The sequence below is a fragment of the Columba livia genome, chromosome 6, assembly GCF_036013475.1.
Source record: "Columba livia isolate bColLiv1 breed racing homer chromosome 6, bColLiv1.pat.W.v2, whole genome shotgun sequence".
Lineage (NCBI taxonomy): Eukaryota > Metazoa > Chordata > Aves > Columbiformes > Columbidae > Columba > Columba livia.
In genome coordinates, this window is record NC_088607.1 from 27,365,618 (window position 1) to 27,384,287 (window position 18,670).

The window sequence follows — 18,670 nt, forward strand, 5'->3', positions numbered from 1 at the left end:
AAGTAAGAAGAGCTGTATTTCTCCTCTTTCTCTCTTGTCACATCCTTAGTCATGACAGTCACCTCCTCATTCTTTTCCAGCAGTGCCATGCAGTGTAGTTCTTCACACTTTTGTTTATTTTCAGCTTTCTTCTAAGCTTCTACATTTCAGATTTCTACTACTGCTTCCTGCACTAAGCTTCTACCCACTGCCAATAGCTGCCTCCTGAGAAAGAGGATCAGCTCGAGTAAATTCATCTCTCCTCCTCTCACTGCAACAGAGGATCACACTGTCCCTGCGGTATTCCACCTTTCCCCTCTCCCAGCAGGATGACAAGCCCCTCTACATTCTCCACGACCCAAACATGCAGAGGCAATACAATTTATTATAATGAATACATTATACAATACGGCCACAAAGTTACTCAACTACTCAGTTGAATGAGAAATTTCTTCCTACAGGAACTCTTGCTTTGAAAAAATTGCCACTGTCCTATACAATCTAGTTCCTGCAAAGAGACACCTACCATATGTTGGCCAAACTTTCTAACTCTTCTTGAGTAACAATGGATTCAAGCAGGTTTTGTCTACCACTCCAGGTCTTTTGCTCACCTTAAGCCACCTATATGGCCTTGAGAGGATATTCTGAGACTTCCAAAAATAAGATTATCTCCAATTGCCAAAAAATGTTATTTTCATGTGCTCATCTTAGAATTCTTTAAGCACCTCTTTAGCTTACCATCAGGCCATGGTGTGCCATCTAGGTGGGAGACAGTATAATACTGCTGCTTCATATTATTCTTCTCTCTCACTGCTACCTGTATGGATCAGCAGCAGTTCCAACCTCTTCCATTCTCTGCAAAGCATTGAATGACAAACTGCTGTCAGCTATTCCCAGAAATCCAGAGTAGAGCTCAGTTAGCTACTGCACTTCAGTTATCAAAATGTGTTCCCGTTGTTTGTTCCTGACAAGAGCAAGCAAGTAGATCAGATGAGTTTATGGAAGCCAAAGTGAGGCTTCAGGGAATTTAGTCATTCTTAAGTTCTCACAGTTTGTATAACAAACTGCCATCTGGTTCAGTCTGAACTATGGAGGGAGACCTGGTCCCTCCGATTTGACTGGCAAAATGTGATTTATTTACTAGAGGAAGTAATTTTTACATTAATACTGTTGGGAGTTCCAACTGAGTCATTCAGTAGGTTACATCTTATGGATAAAAGCAGCTCCTTTGATTAAATTATACTGATAATCATTAGTCTCACAGTGAGACTAGTTGTACACTAACATCAAGCTGAAGGTCCAGGTTAGTGGGGTGGAAAGTGTTCAATTTTTCTGTACTGGGACTGCAAACAGTTCTTTGCAAACTAAATCAATTCTGAGTGCTAAAGTGCTTCAGCAATCCCTGTGAAGCCAGCTTTTCTCTTAAGGAATTCAGAAAGGTCATAGATCTGTCACATCAAGCCTTAGGAACAAATGCTATGTGGATAACAGGGTGAAGTTTTAAAGGCCTGTGATGATCAAAATGATCTAATAGTCCCTTCTGGCTTATTTACTATGAATCTATAAACTCGCCCAAGGGTGAGACAGACTCTCGCCAAGTGGAGTCGTCACCAAATAGCACAAAGGAGTCTGGACTTAAACATGGTAACTGCCAGAAGGCAATGGAGTAATGCAGTACTTGTACTGATAATTTTATTTAATTTTTCCTTTGATCATACAAAGTAATAATCCTTACAACCATAACTATTATAGAAATGAAAACAAAGCAGCTTTCTATCCCTCTCTAAAACTTATTGGATTTGCCTGCAGATTTGTCTCCAGCAGAGAATCTTCCTTTGTTGGCCCAGCTGCTAATGAAAATGCAGACTGAGGCAAGCACTTCACTTTATGCTGTATAGTCAGCTCTAGTAAAAACAATGGGACTAGCTGGAGTATGTAATATTGAAAAGCTTTGTAGGTCACTGAAGAAATGGGATCAGACACTGCATCTTCCATGAAAAACGCCTAATAAGTACACAGGAGTATTATGCAATATGTAGGGGAATAGGGAAATACCAGTCACGTTTCTTAACTCTGATGCATTACTTTGGAAGCCACAGAGACCACACAACCAGCTTAGCCAGTTTCCAAAGGACTCCCCATTCCACAGCTTGTGTTGCTCCATATAGTCTATACAGCAGCCCACACAAATGTGAACATAGCAGCTGAAAGGCAAGCTAGAAGGCATCAGCAGCATGCTATACAACAAATGGCTTGTTTAGAGAAGAGATGCAGGTATCCAAGGTCCCTTTGGGTCAAGAAAAAGTAGGCAGAACACTACAACCACCTTGAGGCTTCTCTAAGCTACACAGGAATTTGAACTGCCCCAACTTCACTCCAGACCCTTCCCACAGACCCCAAGGCTATACACAAAGTTCAGCTCAGCTAAACTAAAGACTAGGCCCTTAAGACTGTCAATTTATTGCATTTTCTTCATTTCTATTTCAGCCTCTTTTCATATGATTCTACAGAAATATTCAAAGACTCTCTTTCTTTAGCTGTTATTGTTCCATTACAAAAACGCTACATTAAAACTTTTTTAGTTTCAGGAAATAAAATCCAATAGAGCAAGATGGACAATATTTGCATTCTCTAAGAGTGATACTACAGACATTCATTATGTAGAACAGGGACTAAATAGCCTATTTAGACAAAAAAATAGCTGCAGGAAGATGCAGAAGTTGACATAGGAAGTCATTGTAAAGTCAGACGTGCACTTAAAAGAAAAAAGGCAAGAGCTAACAGTATTACGAACTGAAAATAAAGGAAACATACTGTATCTTGGCTTAATAAAGAAAAATCCAGATTTTAACCACAGAAATAATATTGTAATCTGGATCTGTAATCAGAAACTTTTCCGGTGGAAATTCTGAAATTGCAACCAAGATCCAGACTTCCACAATGTTTGCCTCCCAGAAAATAATTAATTTCTAGATCTACTATGGCCTATTCTCTGTTATGAACAAGTTCTCTGTTTTTTTTAACTCCACAGTGGATTGAACACAAAGGTGGCTCTTGGTTACTGACATATCACTGTATTTTGCAGAAGTTATATTTCAACAAAATAGCTTGTGCCATCAATGACACCTGATCTTGTGAGCAGAGATATTCAATAAGCAAAATCATACATAAGGATCTGTTTCTGTGTTTACACAATCTTTCATCATATATGTATTTTTTAAAATTATATATGCAACTCCACTGTAAAAGAAAAAAAAACCTAATCTCATAACTTTTTATGCCTAATGATATATTGTCATCACCAAAGTAGAATGAGATGAAGAAAATACAAAATCTCAAAAGAGTATAGGCAGTTCTGAGCATCAAAAATACTTGCATACGTCCTCCCTTTGCCTTTTTTAAGTTCATGTGTACAAGCAACAAATCTTTTTTGTGGACGTAAAATGCATTTTACAAGCTCTTCTATACCCTGAAGTCAGAGGTTCAGGTAGTTTCAATCATTTCACGGTTTCTTTTTTAAAAATATATCTATATATCTATATCAATATAGATATATAGATATATGAATGCAATTTTTTAATTTTCCAAGCAAGTTTATAATACCATAAGCATAATGTACCAACCCTCTTTCTCTGAACAAAGAAGCTACTGGATTTCTTTACTGCTCTTCAGGTATCTATTTAAGAACAGGAAATTCTTCTCTCAAATTATTTAGTAGAGTACTTCATGAAAAGATGCAGGAAGATACCACCAGGAACAAGCATAGTTAGGTTCTCTGTATCTTCTAGACCTTCAAATGTCAGCTGGAATGATCCTCCAACATCCCTAGCAAGGACTCTGGTCACTTTTTGTACAGCTGAGCTGGAGGAGCTATCTGCTTCCTTCTCTTGATGCTACAACATTCACCGCCTCATGAGGCAGAGAGCTGGGAACAGAGCATCTCCAGTCAGAATTCATTTAGTGGGCTTTGAATACATCTCTTGAGCCTCAGCTCATGCAACTGAAGGGGAACTGGTCAAAGAAATACACCAGATATTAATGAAAACTACAGGAAGCAAACCCTCAAATGCTCAGGGGCTTAAGAAATGGCACAAAAAATTATCTCAGCAGTAAAGAAGTTCCTCTCGTCTTCACTATAAAATGAAAAAGAACACGAGGATTTATACAATAAGTAATTAAAAATGGCACACAAGATACTGAATATTTCACTAATATTACTTATTACAGTGTTATTTGAATTCTGGAGTCAATTTTATGAGTTCTCCAAGCCTGACAGAGATAAGGACAAACAACTGAATATAATACCTGCTTTCAAAACTTTCCCTTGAGCAATAAGTACACTAATTGTAGAGCGCAGGATCTAGCTTTCCTTTTGTGCTGTACATGCTGTCACACATGGATGGAAATAATTAGGGATTATCAGAATGGCTTTGACTAAAGAAACTTCTGTGAAAGCCTAAATATTTCAGAGACTTATCAATAAGCATTTCACTAGGAAAGGGTGGTTGGGGCAAGCTCTAAGTATGAAACCGAGACATTCTCATTGCACAGACCCAGATAGTGAAATCTTTGTCATGCCTGGATGAATTCTCATTTAAAACCTACTCTCAGCAGATAGCAGGCAGAATAGAGCTGCACGTTTCCCCACTCCCAAACCAGCTTTACGAGCCTCGCTTGATGTGTAGGCACAGTCTTCTAATTGAAATCCTAAGGTTTCAGTTCAAGAGGTGACATCCCAGTACGGCTCTGGGCTTGTGGAAATACAAAAATGAAGCCAAAATCTTCCCAATGTAGAAGAAAATGAAACGTCAAAACCTAAAAAAAACTTTTCTGAAACCAAGTTGGTGGTGTTGTAACACATTACGAGGCAAACTGTCTTTTTACTGAATCAGATGGAAAGAACAGAAAATCCATAGCTAATTTAAAATCTGCCTGGTACACACAACGCCTAGAATATTTTGCAAATGCATAGTGGCAGAACAGTTCTCCTAAACAAGGCATTTGCTCAGCTACCCTCCAGATCAGTGATATTCTTTCCTTAGTCTGTGAAAAGGAATTACAAAGTTCATTAATTTTCTCTCAGAAAGTTTCTTGACGAATACCCTGAAGGAAAAAGGATTTAAAAGTGAGTTATATAGATGGACATGACATCTCCCAGCCTCAAAGGTCACTTGTAGAAAAGTTATTATCACTCCTCCTTTTTTTTTTTTTTCCCTTTCTTTTTTGTATGAATAAACACTCACAGTGAATCAATTACAACTTGGGACTTCATCTATGCTATACGTTATAGCCAGAGAATCAAGGAATGGAAATCTGACCTGTATTTATTATAATAACAGATTTTTAGGTAAAGTAGGTTGTACTAGTTAGTTATACTTGTCCTTTGGTCACAGATCCATAGTTCTTGCCCCACTGAGCAGAGCACAGGAGCATGCACATTAGGATTGTGTACATCTTAATACCTCAATGCAATTAGCAGATTTCTAACTCAGTATAAGTGAGTTTATTCACTGTCTGATTAGTAACACCTCAATGTTCCAGGGAGAGAGGGAAGCATTAACCCTGTTTTAACCCCTTTAACTAAAAACCGCAAGGAAATGCATCTTGTACATCTTTTCATACAGCGAGTGAGAAGAAGCTCCATATGTGCAAGTCTATGCAATGGCCTTTCAAGCAGCTGGAGCATCTCCACTGGCAGCCCCTCTGCAAAACCACCAGACTTCCAAATAAACGTATACAATCACAAGAAACAGTGTCACAATAAAGGGTTGTGCTGGCCCACTGTAACAGAAGCACAAGACTGTCAAATTAGAAGTGAAACTCATGAGGGTGAATGACCTTCTGGACTGAAAAAACAGCAACCATTTTGTCCCAACACCACTCCTTAAAATAATATAGGGAGTGAAGGATAAGAGATCCAAATCCAGAATGCATGGGATAGAGTGCCTTTTTAGCACACGGTAATTTGGCCATGATTCCAAAACTAATGGTGCTTATGACTTAGAGCTAATCTTGGTTTCTTCTGTGACAGTGCTAAAGCACGAAACAAGGCTAGGAATAGTGTTTTGACAACTCTGAGCAACATTAGTATGTGGGCCTCTCACGCAGAATAAGAAAGCAGAGCATTACATCATTACCACCAACTTGCATCTTCACATGCAAGCGTCCTGACTGAAGGGAAATGCAGCCAGGATCACAAACTATTGCACCTATTCATGTAAGTAATTTCTTTGCCTTCCAGAAGCGTTTGTTAAAAGTGAGGACTGCTACAACTCTTATTTTTCATCTCCCTTTTCTTAAAAACAGATGTTTCTTTCTGGTTCCCAAAGTCACAGACTTCAACTCCTTCAAGGTCTCTGTCCATCAGAAAAAGCTCCAGATCAGCTTCTTTGAAATGCAAGTCAAGGGGAAGGGATGATAATGTTGGTGTTCTTTTTCTCAGCTGAAGATATTCAGGTTAACTGAAAGGCATCTGCTTGATACTTTCCCATTTTATTTTGATATTTTTATTCTGTACTAAAAGCCTAAAAATCTGTGGGTGTATGTGTATTTTTGTTGCACCAGCACCACACTAAACAGGAAGCAAAAAGTTGTACATAAAAACTGCAGCAAGAGAGAACAAAGACTGACAAAACAGTTGAAAAAAAAATGAATAGGCTTGAAGGATCTAGGTACTTCATGAATGCATGGAAAATGACAAGTCCTGTCTCTGAAGTACTACAGATTGCACTCGAGTAGTGAAGATGGAACAGAAAAAAGACTGACTTGAGTAGTAAATCCAGCTTTTCACACTTCACATATTATTCACTAAAAGATATCACTCTTTTCTACATCTTATTTTTCACCATTTTGGTCAGCACACTTCTCCTTGTAGAGTTGGCTGATTATTCATTGTCAAAACATGAACCCCTGAAAGGGTTAGAAAAGAGTTTATAACACCAGTCCTTCCTAGAGGTATCAGTAGATACTCATAAGCAAACTTTCAAAAGTAATTTGATCTCCAGCAGAGATGTTGCCTACAGGTATTCTCTAAGGTTTTCAGGCAGTTTATAGTAGGTACAGACACTCACTACCTTTTCCAAGTAAATATGATTACTGACCTGCTTCAAACTGCACGGCATTAAATGCATTCTGGACCCTGGATGATGCTTTGTGCAAAAAGTACAGTTGTATAACACACTATTAAACCACATTACTACAGAATCTATTACCTCTATATTTTCATATGATGGGAAGACCCTATTTCAAACAAAGATAAAATTTACAACAGACACATGACAAAAAAAAAAAAAAAAAAGAAAACACAAAAAAGATCACACACACACACAAAACACCACACACACTAAAAAGCCCACCAAACACAACTTGCAACTAACCAGAGTAAAACTTTAACAACCCAAAAATTCAAGAGCATATCTCTGAAGTGAACAGGATGCTTAATTACACCTACAGAAGAAGGGCCAATTACTTAGGGCTTTTTGGCAGCCAAGGAAGACAAAAACGGTCCAAAGAGATGCCATGGCCAGTTGAACTTGTTTGCACTGGACCATGGCTCCAAGTTAATGCAATCTATTTTTAAGCAATTAATTTAAAATCTTTGGTAGGAATGTTGCTGTTATAAGCATAAGAGTTGCTGTCGCAGTAGAGATGGACACAACACAGAAGTTCAAGCAGCAATAGCAAAATCTTTACTTCGAGACAATATCTTTATATCTTAGACCTACATCTCATATATCAGCATGTTACAATTTGATTGGTATCTGCTTGTTGCTAGCACAAACTGATTGGCCTTTGTTGATCCTTGTTCTATGCTTAAGTTGTCACATCCATCTTCTTGCACATCCTTGTCTCGTGGTTTCCAACTTCCTCAAAGTCGTCTATCCTTTTGCCTCAGCATTTTCAAAGGTACAGCCTGACCTGGACAAGACTAAAGTCCTCTGAGAGGCCTTCAGTCCTGCTGTCAGCCTCCACAAGTTGCTGCTTTTAATTAATTAGAAATGCCAACCTAATTCAGCTTGAAAGTGAAATAAGAGTATTCAGACGGCCCACTGCCTCAGTTTGATAAAGCGTTTGCTTTTTAATGGGTAAACAAGCTTTGGGCAACCAAATTCTTCTCATAAAACTGAAGGTGTATCAATAAAACCTGCTTGAAAAGAAGTAGCAGTGAGAGCAGCAATTCATACACTCTTTCACTGAAAAGTCCCTTTTTGCCATCAGGAAATCATATACTTAATTTGAGAACATGACTATTGGGTACATCCCAATACAACCCTAAACAAATCACCAGAACTCCAAACATGGACCGTAAATACACACAAATAGGGTCTCCAGCCCATGCAATTACAACCAGAGTGCTCCAGGTAATGACAATTTATCTTGGATTTGAGGATATCTGCAGTCCACTCAGGGCTGGAGTTACAAGAGGATTGTAAAACATCAAAAAATCCAAGACAAACAGCATGCTCAGGTCATGTCCAACAAGCACAGGAGTGTGTGCAGTAAATCCAGAACACAGATGTGTGCGCCTCTTTCCAGGAAACCTTGAATAGAATTCTGGTCACTGTGGTTACTTGTTTTTACAGATAAGAATAATAATTTTCATAATAAATCGGAAGTGTACCTGTAAGCCCAGTAATGGTATTTGCTAATATGGTTCTCCATCCAAGCACTTCAGAATAATGTAAATCACAGAAAATAATAGATTTTTAATGCCCTCTACACAGCTAGAGCAGGACTGCAGCAAACAGGGAGAGCTGCAGCCATGTCTCTCATGCTGCTGTGATGTTGGGCACCCTCCCTGTGTGATGGTGTGTCCCCATGCAGACTAGAACTCTCTGTGGATCTTAACAGGACATTATAGATTAGCTTATTTCCAATTCTTTACCCAAAAAAGTTTGCTGAAGCACGACCACGAGCCCTAGCTCTACTCTCAGATATGCTCACCCTCTGCTCTAACTCCTCCGCTCTCCCTTCTGTTCTGTTAGGTTTATTTTCATCACAGTTACAGAAATTTCATGCTGAGCAAGTGAGCTGATGTTAGCTCCTTTCCTAAAATTCTTTTGATTTCCCCAAAATAACTGCATCTACTAGACCTGTGAAGCAGACTAAAATACTCTTTCACTAGCATTCAAAGGCAGAGAAGAAAATCAAAACCATATACGGAATCACTGTATATTCCCCACTGTAAAGAATCCTTTGGAATGTGTCTTTTTTTGGTATTTTACTGCTCAGATCAGCACAGGTATCCACTGTCTGCTTTTTTTTTTTTCTGTAGAGGCCAGTTTACTTGAAGCCACAATCAAATAAATCACAGTTTCACCTTGTAAAAAACTAAATAAATTAACCTTCAGATGAGAGATGCATCACAATGTAGAATATTAGATTAACTTAACAAAGCAATCCATCAACTAAGGAAGAAAGAAACACTCCTCCATTCATTCTAGATAATTTCTTTTGCTGAAATGAAGTTTTCCCATTAGCATCTGCAGAGAAAATAGTTTCTCCATGTCTGTCAGTCCTGGAATGTGCATAGAAGAGGAACGTGAATGTACCTCAGGTTCCCCAGGCAGAGTCCCTGATGACCAAGCTTTATTTCAGCAGCTGTGCAGGTAACACAATCAGTCTCAAACCAAGCACATCATCCCTCTCAGCAGCACTGACCAGCTAATGCTTCACCAGAGCAGAGCCTGGGCCGCCTCCAGCTGAGGAACACTGCTGGGTCCTCTCACTGCCTCTGCCACTGACTCTCTACCAGGTTACTGATGAGATATTTTCAGATTTTTCAGTTTAGTTGTAAATTTTTCCGAGATCAAAAAAAATTGCTCACTGTGCATTTGTACAACACCTAGAACAAACAGCACCTGATGCTGGTAAGAATCTTCTGCAGTGCCTCTTACAACAGATTTGCAGGATTATATTCAACAAGGGAGAACATTTCAGATTGACCTTGCTGTTCTATAAATTTGGATTCCCATATCATTTTATTTTGCTACAACCTTTGTAACTGATTAGTTTGCATATTAAAAAAAAAAAACACCACGGTTCATTTGGCACAGGATTTCCATACCTGGCTCCTTGTCAGTGCTTTGTGCAATATTATGAGCCTATGTTTTCCCATTAGTATTCACCGCAGCAAGAGGATGAATGACACAGAGGATGAGTTTATCTGATGTGATACCTTATTTGTCTTCACCCATTTACTGCATACCTCATTTTGTTTCCTTTGCTGTCTTCAGTGCTTAACAAGGGAAAGCCATTATTTTTTTTTTTTTTCATTATTACCAATTTTTACATATCCATGAGTCTGCTCCAGTGTTCATTTGAAAAAATTCCCACTGACTTCAAGAGACACTGGAACTGTCTGGATGCTTCTGGCATATCCAATAACGCATTAACAACACCTACCCCTCCCCTCTATACTTTGTCTCTTTTGGGGCTTCACAGTTCACCATATCTGCCCATAAAATGCTAACATTTACCCCTCTTGCTTGCATTTCAGAAATGTTAACCACCTCTGCCCATGCTGCCAGCACGTGACAATCCTGGTTAATACTCAGTCCACACACCAACCTCAATGGCAGCATCTTCGATACCTAAATGTGGCCAAGAACCAATTCACTTCATCAATCCCTGAACCAGCAGGAAGGGCTCACCATTTCATGACATGCAGCTTAATCGATGACTGACCATGGCCCCTTTTCAGTCTATACATACTAGATATTTCTCCAATATCTGTAGAATACCATTTATTTTTAATGAAACAGCACAACTGATACAGATATAAGCTATTTTCCCCTTTACAAGATGTAATGTCTCAATCTTTACCATAGGACTTTTATTTTTTAATTCATTTGCAACTTTGCAAAACATGCCATCACAATTGAAAAAAAAACTGCCGAAAGCATTCAGCTCACCTTCCCTCTCCATAAGCCCAGCCAAAGGGACCGGCTTTTTAATTATCTAGCAAGAGAGTCAGTAAAACATCCCAACCTCCTTAACCGGATCCTCAGGCTCCAAACTCATTATCAAATCGCTTTTTATCTTTAAGAGTCAGTGATTTAAACTCCCTCCAGTGTTATAATCACCACAGCAATTACAGCTTCACAGTGCAGCGAAGTTTTAGAATGCTACAGGCTTGGAGCCCACTGCTGCTCCCAGAATCACAGCAATACAGACACCACCAGGCAGCACCACACTGGGAAGCTCAATCCGCTTGCTGGAACAGCCTTTAAATAGCATTAACTGGCAGACAGTGTTTTCTCTAACTCATACTGCAGCAACACTAGGGGGTTGTAACGCACCCCAAAGAGAACACAGCACTTACTCCGCAACCCATCCTATAACTGGGTCTTATTTGTTAGAGGTTCAACCCTCCAACAGAGTGAAGTGGGCTGAAAAAAGCAACAGAAAAAAAAACCCACACTTGGTCAAATATAGTAAATCAATGGTGACAGCTTCAAGCTTTAATGCTATCTTTATGGAAAAGAATACTCCCATATGTTTCAGCCATACACCTTCAAAAGGTGAGTGTGAAGCAGAATGAGTTTGGATCAGACTTTCTCAAGTGCTTAGCACCCACCAGGTAAGATTCTGGCATTGATACATTTTGGCTAAATTTTAGAAGTAGCTTCTAGGAGCCAAACACTTTTTAAGCCTGACTGGTGTACCTAGATTCCAATGAGAGATCTGCTCTCTTGGAAATCTGCCCCTTATTAGATTCAATAATCACTCTCCTGAATGAGAGCAGAGGGAAATTCAATATAAATTCTTTTGAAGATCTGAAAGATTCTCTCCCAGCATGATAATTACTGTGTTTCCATTTCTGTTAATGACATCTAAGAACTGGAAACAGAAGCAGTGGTGGAGGATTAAGTAATTATGGAGTATTAGATGCATTTGAAGCGCAGGGTCACAGAAGTAAGACAGAAGGAGAAGAGAGAGTGAGCATGCTGTGGGCTGCTCATCAGCCTGAAAGCTATAAAATATCCCCCCTTTATTCACAGCTTGCTGGCTGTAAAGGACAAAGGCTCACAGTATAGATCAGCTATTTTTTATTGTCCCCATTCTGGAGAGCTACAGCTTTTATGGGTAAGTAAAGCTCTTGTTAACTATAGATAGATATGATCTCTAATACACAATTCATTCTCTCTCTCATAGGAATTGCAAATGTATCTGATAGAAATAGAAAACTAATCTAGGATCATTTGCATACAGAAGTGTAGTTCTATGATAAATGCAGTACTATAGGTGACCTGAAATTCTTGTGCGTCCTACTCCAAACAATACTTAATACTCAAAGTCACATGAAAATTAAGGTTTCTTTAAAGAACACTAGCAAATTATGAGCATGACAATGAAAAATGAACTTAAAGCATTGGAAAATTATGAATTCTCGATAATTTAAGTATTTCAAAATTAATTGTTCTCTATTGACAGTACAATGTACACCAAAGCTGCTCACATATGCCTCTGCATACTAATTTCACTTTGTCAAGTGCTACTGAAAAGATTAGAACTGCATTTAAGTGGTCTGACCTTTGAATATATTTCCCCAGGACTCAACTCTTAGCCTAGGTAAAGCTGGAGTGTGAGCCCTTAGCTGTGATTGTTCCATGTGAAAGGAATGGCATTTATACTGGATTTAAAATACAACTTTGAGATTTTAGTTGCCATTGTTCTCCAGATGATTCAAAGGTATCAGGTAACTGGATCAAAGGGTTCAGCCTTCCGCCTGCATTCACATGATGGTGACTTACTCCACAGACCTCGTGACATCACTGGAACTAATCTTAGTATTACTCAACGTGTTTAAAGGTGAAAATCTAAGTGGAGTGTGACAACTGAGCAGCAATTTAGAGTAATTACCTCCCTAGTCAATTAAATAGTTACTGAAGTGAAGTTAAACATCTCACTAATTTTGGGACACATTAAAAAACAGGTCAAAACTTAATGTAAAAGCACCTTAAATAGTCAGAGAAATGGACACAAAATGTAGGTGGACTAAACCAGTATTGCACAGGTATCTTGATATTGCTTCTGGCTAAACCAGCTCTATTTCTACAGAATGATTTCTCTAGGACTGACTTTCTATAGCAGTTTGGGTGGAGATAAATGAACTTGGTGGATTGTTTCTTCTCTTGTTCCTACGTTGTTCATTTGTACCTGTCCTGCTTTCTGAACTTTCTGTTCACACAGCACTGTTTCTCCTCCCTAAGTATGAAACTTTGGATAAAAGAATAACAACTGACAAATAAATCCATATATCTAAGTATAGATTTGTCAAACTTTCCCTTTCTAAGCAGCATTCATTCATAGAAAACCATGTAACAATTCAGGCCATTTTTAGATGTAAACCGTGTTACCTTCCTTACAACTCAAAATATTAAAGTCGGCCTGGACAAGATTACAGATTCCTTGTGTGTGGGCTTCTCAGCATTCCCCAGCATCTTGCCATTCGATCAACAGCATTACACCCTTAAAGCATCAATACCATAGGGAAATCCCAGAGCTGCTGATTTTAATTCAAGCTTTTTTTCCCTCCCTTATAGATTTTTAAAGCATTGTGTCAGATGCACTTAAATCAATTGCAATCAAAGCTTCTTGCTTTCCAGTACCTAATGGAAATTCAGCCACTCTTGTTCTGTCAAATCAGAATCTAGACTGCCCCAAAGTCAATAAAGCCGTGGTAACCTGTGTGGGCTGAAGGACAGACAGGGCCCCAAACTGCATGGTTTTGAGAACGCTCCTCAGTGTCTCTCAGCATCACTTGAGCCAGATTTGTGAAACAAACCTCTTGCACTTGAGGAAAGAAAGTTGTTGAAGGCCCACACGCAGCAGCACTTCACTACCTGCAATTCCATCTTGCAAACAAGCGTTTAGAAACAAAGAACATATCACAAGGTTATCTCTGAGAAAAACCCTCTTTTTGCCCTGTGACAATACACGTAACTTTTAATATCCATTCACCTAATACTGTCATTTCTATGCTCTAGGATCTGCCCCACCCCATTCATTAAGAAAGGTAAATTAAGTTCATAAAATACAGTGCCCCTTGCAAAGAGCTGAATTTTCTTTAGTCTAATATAAAAATCCAATTATTTGAAGAGCTTTTTTCTAAGGAAGAGCTGATTTAAAATACAATTGGTACAGCATAAGTATTTCATTCAGGACTCAGTCCAGCACAAGTATAGTGACAGTATTTTCCTACTTACAAACTGGTATGAGGACTTTGCAAGGGTCCTTTGTAGACTGAACTATGCCATTACTGTCCTATTTAGTTTAAAAATATTTGGGAATAAAAACTGCTCGGCTTTACTGAAAGACCTCTAGAAACTCCTTCAAAGACACCAGTTCCAATGGGAAAAAGTAAATACTTATCCACTTCAGAGAAACTAGCCCATGTTACAAATGTGCGAGTATTTTATTCCTACCACAGTAAGAAATACCAGAAATAAGTATTTGGAATGAGCACTGTTCAACCCATTTGTTGAAACATTTAGCACCTCAAAACTATTTTAACATTTTACCCTTCTTGAACTTATCCATGCAAGTAGAACAATAGCAATAAATCTAGTCACAAAGTACTTGAACCAAAATGCACTAGCTCATGACAGCAAAAGAACGTTATTACTTGTTTACAGACATTTCTTTCCCCCTTTTATTTAACGTTTCCTTTTTTCCTTTCTCCAAATCCCCCACACATACTTTGATACACATTCTGATATTGAAAAAATGACTTAGATATCTATTTCTAACGATTGTAAGCATTTATTCCAGGCAAATAAAAGTGAGAGAACCTGCAAAGAGTTTTGAACCTCTTCTAGGTTCTCTGACAAAAGCTTGTTTAGCATTATGTAAATATAGGTTTGTTCATTAAAACGTTATTGCAATTTTCAGTCCAGGAAAAGATAGGCAAGATAGAAGTTATCCATGTTATGTTGCATAGCCTGAAGCTATTGTAGACATGAACTCTGTCTAAAATGCTTTACAACTGAATGTGTACTAACTGCTTCATTGAGTTTATTATACCAATACAGCCAGGGTTTTCTCAAGGTGTCTGTGTAAGTCTGCTCCCCTTCAAGAGTTCTGTTTGATATAATCACCCTCTTACCCTGGCAGCAGAGAACAGCTACAGTCCCAGAGGCAAGTCCTCCTGTGCACCCCATTCAATGCTGAGGCAACGCCAACCCACTTGTGCAGCAGAGCTCAAACCGATACATGCAGCACAAGTAACACTAGGCCAATATATTTAAGTTAAAACAAACGAGAAAAAAAATAACCAAATCAAATTTTCAGAAGTGTCAGGACACCTGTGCCTGCTTACATACCTTTAAAATCTGACCCTTCTTGCTCCACTGAGAATGAGCACAAAAGTAACACTTTATAGGCATCAATAAAGTGATGTTCCAATAGGTAGATTCTGCTGAGTAACTCAGGTTTCAGAGTAGAGCTCTAAAATATAGCTCATATATTACAGGAACCTGTTATTTGTATTAAAAACTGACAGGTCTTTTAAAGCTATAACTTTTAAAATGTGCATCAGACCTCAGAATTATACCTTTTCAGTATGAGGTATCTTATAGTACACTAAAATAGCCAAACACATCCCCCCACTAACTAGGAAAAAATATTCTTAGCATGTCCATTATGCAATCAACTTTGAGGCTATCTCCCAAGGATCTTCTGCACACCCCATGAAGTTATAAAACAGGTCAAACACATGTCAGAATTGACACTATAATACTAAGCAATACAAAAAGTTTGGTCAGCGTTCACAGAAAAAATTGCCATGATTTACACAAGTTCCCACTACAATCTGCTTTATTTTGGAACCCTCTGTGATTAATAAGGAACTTCACCAACTGCACTGCAGATCATGTGACATCTTTATCTTCCTCAACAGTGAAAAGACCTTCCTCTCTCAGTGGCTTTTTCCAGGTCTTGAATGGAGTCTTAAAAGCAATTAGCACAGACAAGACAGGTGCAGGTGGAGGACAAGTTGCAGACAAATGCTCTGTCCTTTCAAGAACTGCAGAAATACACTTATTTTTTGGCATTGTAACAGAGAAGCAAAGAAGAAAAGAATGTCCTTTGAAGTCTGACAACATAGCTTTGTACCGTAGCCTCCTAAACTTCATGATGCGTCTACTTCAAACTGCATTTGTCACACAAGTGGAACAGACAAATGCTCAGGCATATGAGTTTCCTTGCATAGACAGCAGTTACTAGTTAAACACGAAGTTCAGGAGTTTTAGTCTGGACCGTAGGACCTTTGTGCCCTGCCTATTTAGCTAGAGTCAAGGCACAAAAGGCCAATAATTGCATTTGCCTCATTCCTTGCCATCTGTCCACATAGCTCTCACAGTTCTGGGCGCTCTGGCAGGGCTTCCCTGCTCCACCAGCCCTACCACGTGGCTGGGCTTCCCAGTGCAACCAGTCCTGCCCTCTGGATTTCACTTGGCGATGCTCTCGTCACTGCAGAAACACAGTCTGGCTCCAATTGTGCATCACTACACCCCAGCCCAGCAATACCTATACACCAACCAAAACATCTCCAGCCAACCAGACGGCTTTGCAGCACAGTCCCTGTGGAAAACCAGATTCCATACACTGCCATGGCCAGGGATGAGACTTCTCCACAACTGGAGGTCATGGATGGCACATCTTCCAGACTATCCAGCCCACCATTCTGTGGTCTCCCTCCAACACCTGTCAACATCTTTCCTTATGACAACACATGCTGTAGTGTGGACACCACCAGCTTTATTGTGATTGTCTGTAGTCTCTAACATCCACCTATGCTCCCAAGAGACTGTTTAGCAGGGATAGCTGAGGACTGGGCTGGTGCTTTGATATCAGCACAAAGCTTTATTTATTTTTTTCGACAGCTGTTCTTTTCCTTGGCTGAAAAACCCCTTATAGGAGTAGTCAGCCAAAGAAAATTAATGTTTTATCTTCTGTGGAGCCTACTTGGCTTTTCCTCCACTGACAGCTCTGCAAGCTAAATTTAGGGAGACAGGGAAATTAGACTGAATGCTGTTTGGCTGAGACTATGGTCTACTTTCCAGACACATGTAATGACCAAAGGGAAGGGTTCCTTTAATTCACTTTTTTGCTGAAAAACTACAGAATGTGAGCAAATAGGAAGCCCAACATATAAAAGATACTTAAGAGGTATATTAACTGTGTGACCAAAGGTACATCACTCATAACAAATGCAGAAAACAAGATCTCCAGTAAGCAAGACAGAGGAATTTCATTCATTTTCATAAATGAAGACAGTCAATTTATACCCAGCTGTCACAATTTATCCAATTACTTATCTGCTCACACTGTTGTAGTCAGTGTGTAGCTTTGCCAGCTCTCAGAATTTACCCCTATGTTCCACAATACTTGGTGAAATCCATACCTCCTGGAACTAAACAACTATGGAAAAAGCTGAACTTTGATCTAAACCATCAAATTTCCTGACCTCTTTTTTTATAAAGAAAAACCTGAAACACAGTGTTGTTCATTGAAAAAGAAAGTCATTTTAGATACATTACTCATTGCTTTTGAATACAGCACTTTTTTATTTTTGCTATTCCTGCAAGTCTGACTTCTAAACCGGAAAGCTGGTGTTCCCCTTACCTTGCATAAGGAATTAGAGCATCTGGGAGCTCAGGCTCAGCATTAGCCTATGAGCCTGGCAGATGTCAAACCAACCTATTTGACAAGCATTAAGTGTCATAGTTAAATTATCAAGCCCATAAAAAGATGTATACTTGTACTCAAGTTTACAACATCTTGATTCCTTTACAGTAAAGTGAATTTTATTCCTATTCTCCGTCTGTCATAAAACAAATAAGTTTAGCAGAATACGATTAAGCAGCTTTTCATGCTATGGGTCATCTCTTCAGCACATATGTTCTCCCTGACTGCACTCAGCTGGCTTTCTTCCAACTTATCTCACTGACCTGTTTTAGGTTATCCTTGGATAATCATATTTCTCCTCTTATCTCTTTTCATTCAGGGTTTTGCAACCATTCTTTTTGTTGACTCCACAGGGCACAGCCTCAGCAACATGGCAGTAGAATCTGCTTTCTACCCCTATTTTGCCCCACATACACACTATTTCCTGCAATCCCTACTTGGTAGAATTAAACTATCAAAAAAAAAAAAAAAAAAAAAAAAAAAATCGGAAAAAAAAAAGCTGTTTCCCCCCCTCCCAATCTCCATTTCACAATCAAATGCCATTTTTCTCACCAGCAACAACCTATTTCTGTTACCACAAGGAATATCAGTATCACTTTATACCATGACCTCTTCTGAACCCGAATTTCTCTACTAGTTCTGCAAATATCTTCTGATCATGTGAGGCACAGCTGAGTCTTTTACTGTTAACAAAGAAAAAAGCCTTTGTTCATGTACTTACAGCTTTGTACCTCAGCCATTGCACTGTGAAACTCTAAACTTCAACCACGTAATTCCCACCCAAATAATGCTACATTTCTATATCTCTTTTAGCTGCTTACTTTTCCAAGTTTTTTACTCACATTTTGCTCAAGTTAAAATTATGCACAGGATAAATGTTCTCAAAGGATAAATGCTTTCAATTAAAAACCCTTCTTGCATCAGAACACTCTTTGTGTTAAATCTCTGAGCCATATAACAAAGTTGTCTTTCACCACTCGGGGCAGTCATGTTGTTAGGA

General features: G+C 38.9%; 2 protein-coding genes across 12 annotated transcripts in view; one reads left to right on the forward strand and one right to left on the reverse strand.

The window, feature by feature from the left end:
- The window catches only part of SH2D4B (SH2 domain containing 4B), a 126,239-nt gene that overhangs the window by 81,984 nt on the left and 25,585 nt on the right, over nt 1-18,670 (reverse strand). For 3 of the 11 annotated variants that reach the window (XM_065067669.1, XM_065067661.1, XM_065067658.1), the window contains exon 1: nt 718-11,920. The exons of the other annotated variants lie outside the window; for them this stretch is intronic. The gene's annotated coding sequence lies outside the window, so the exon portion shown is untranslated. Of the gene's footprint in view, nt 1-717; nt 11,921-18,670 lie in introns of those variants that run through there. 11 annotated transcript variants of the gene reach the window in all.
- LOC102084425 (rap1 GTPase-GDP dissociation stimulator 1-like) overlaps nt 11,928-18,670 on the forward strand; it is a 36,117-nt gene continuing 29,374 nt past the window's right edge. Inside the window, exon 1 of the mRNA XM_065067686.1 lies at nt 11,928-12,066. Coding sequence (XP_064923758.1) covers nt 12,063-12,066 — 4 coding nt within the window. The 5' untranslated portion in view covers nt 11,928-12,062. The remainder of the gene's footprint in view (nt 12,067-18,670) is intronic.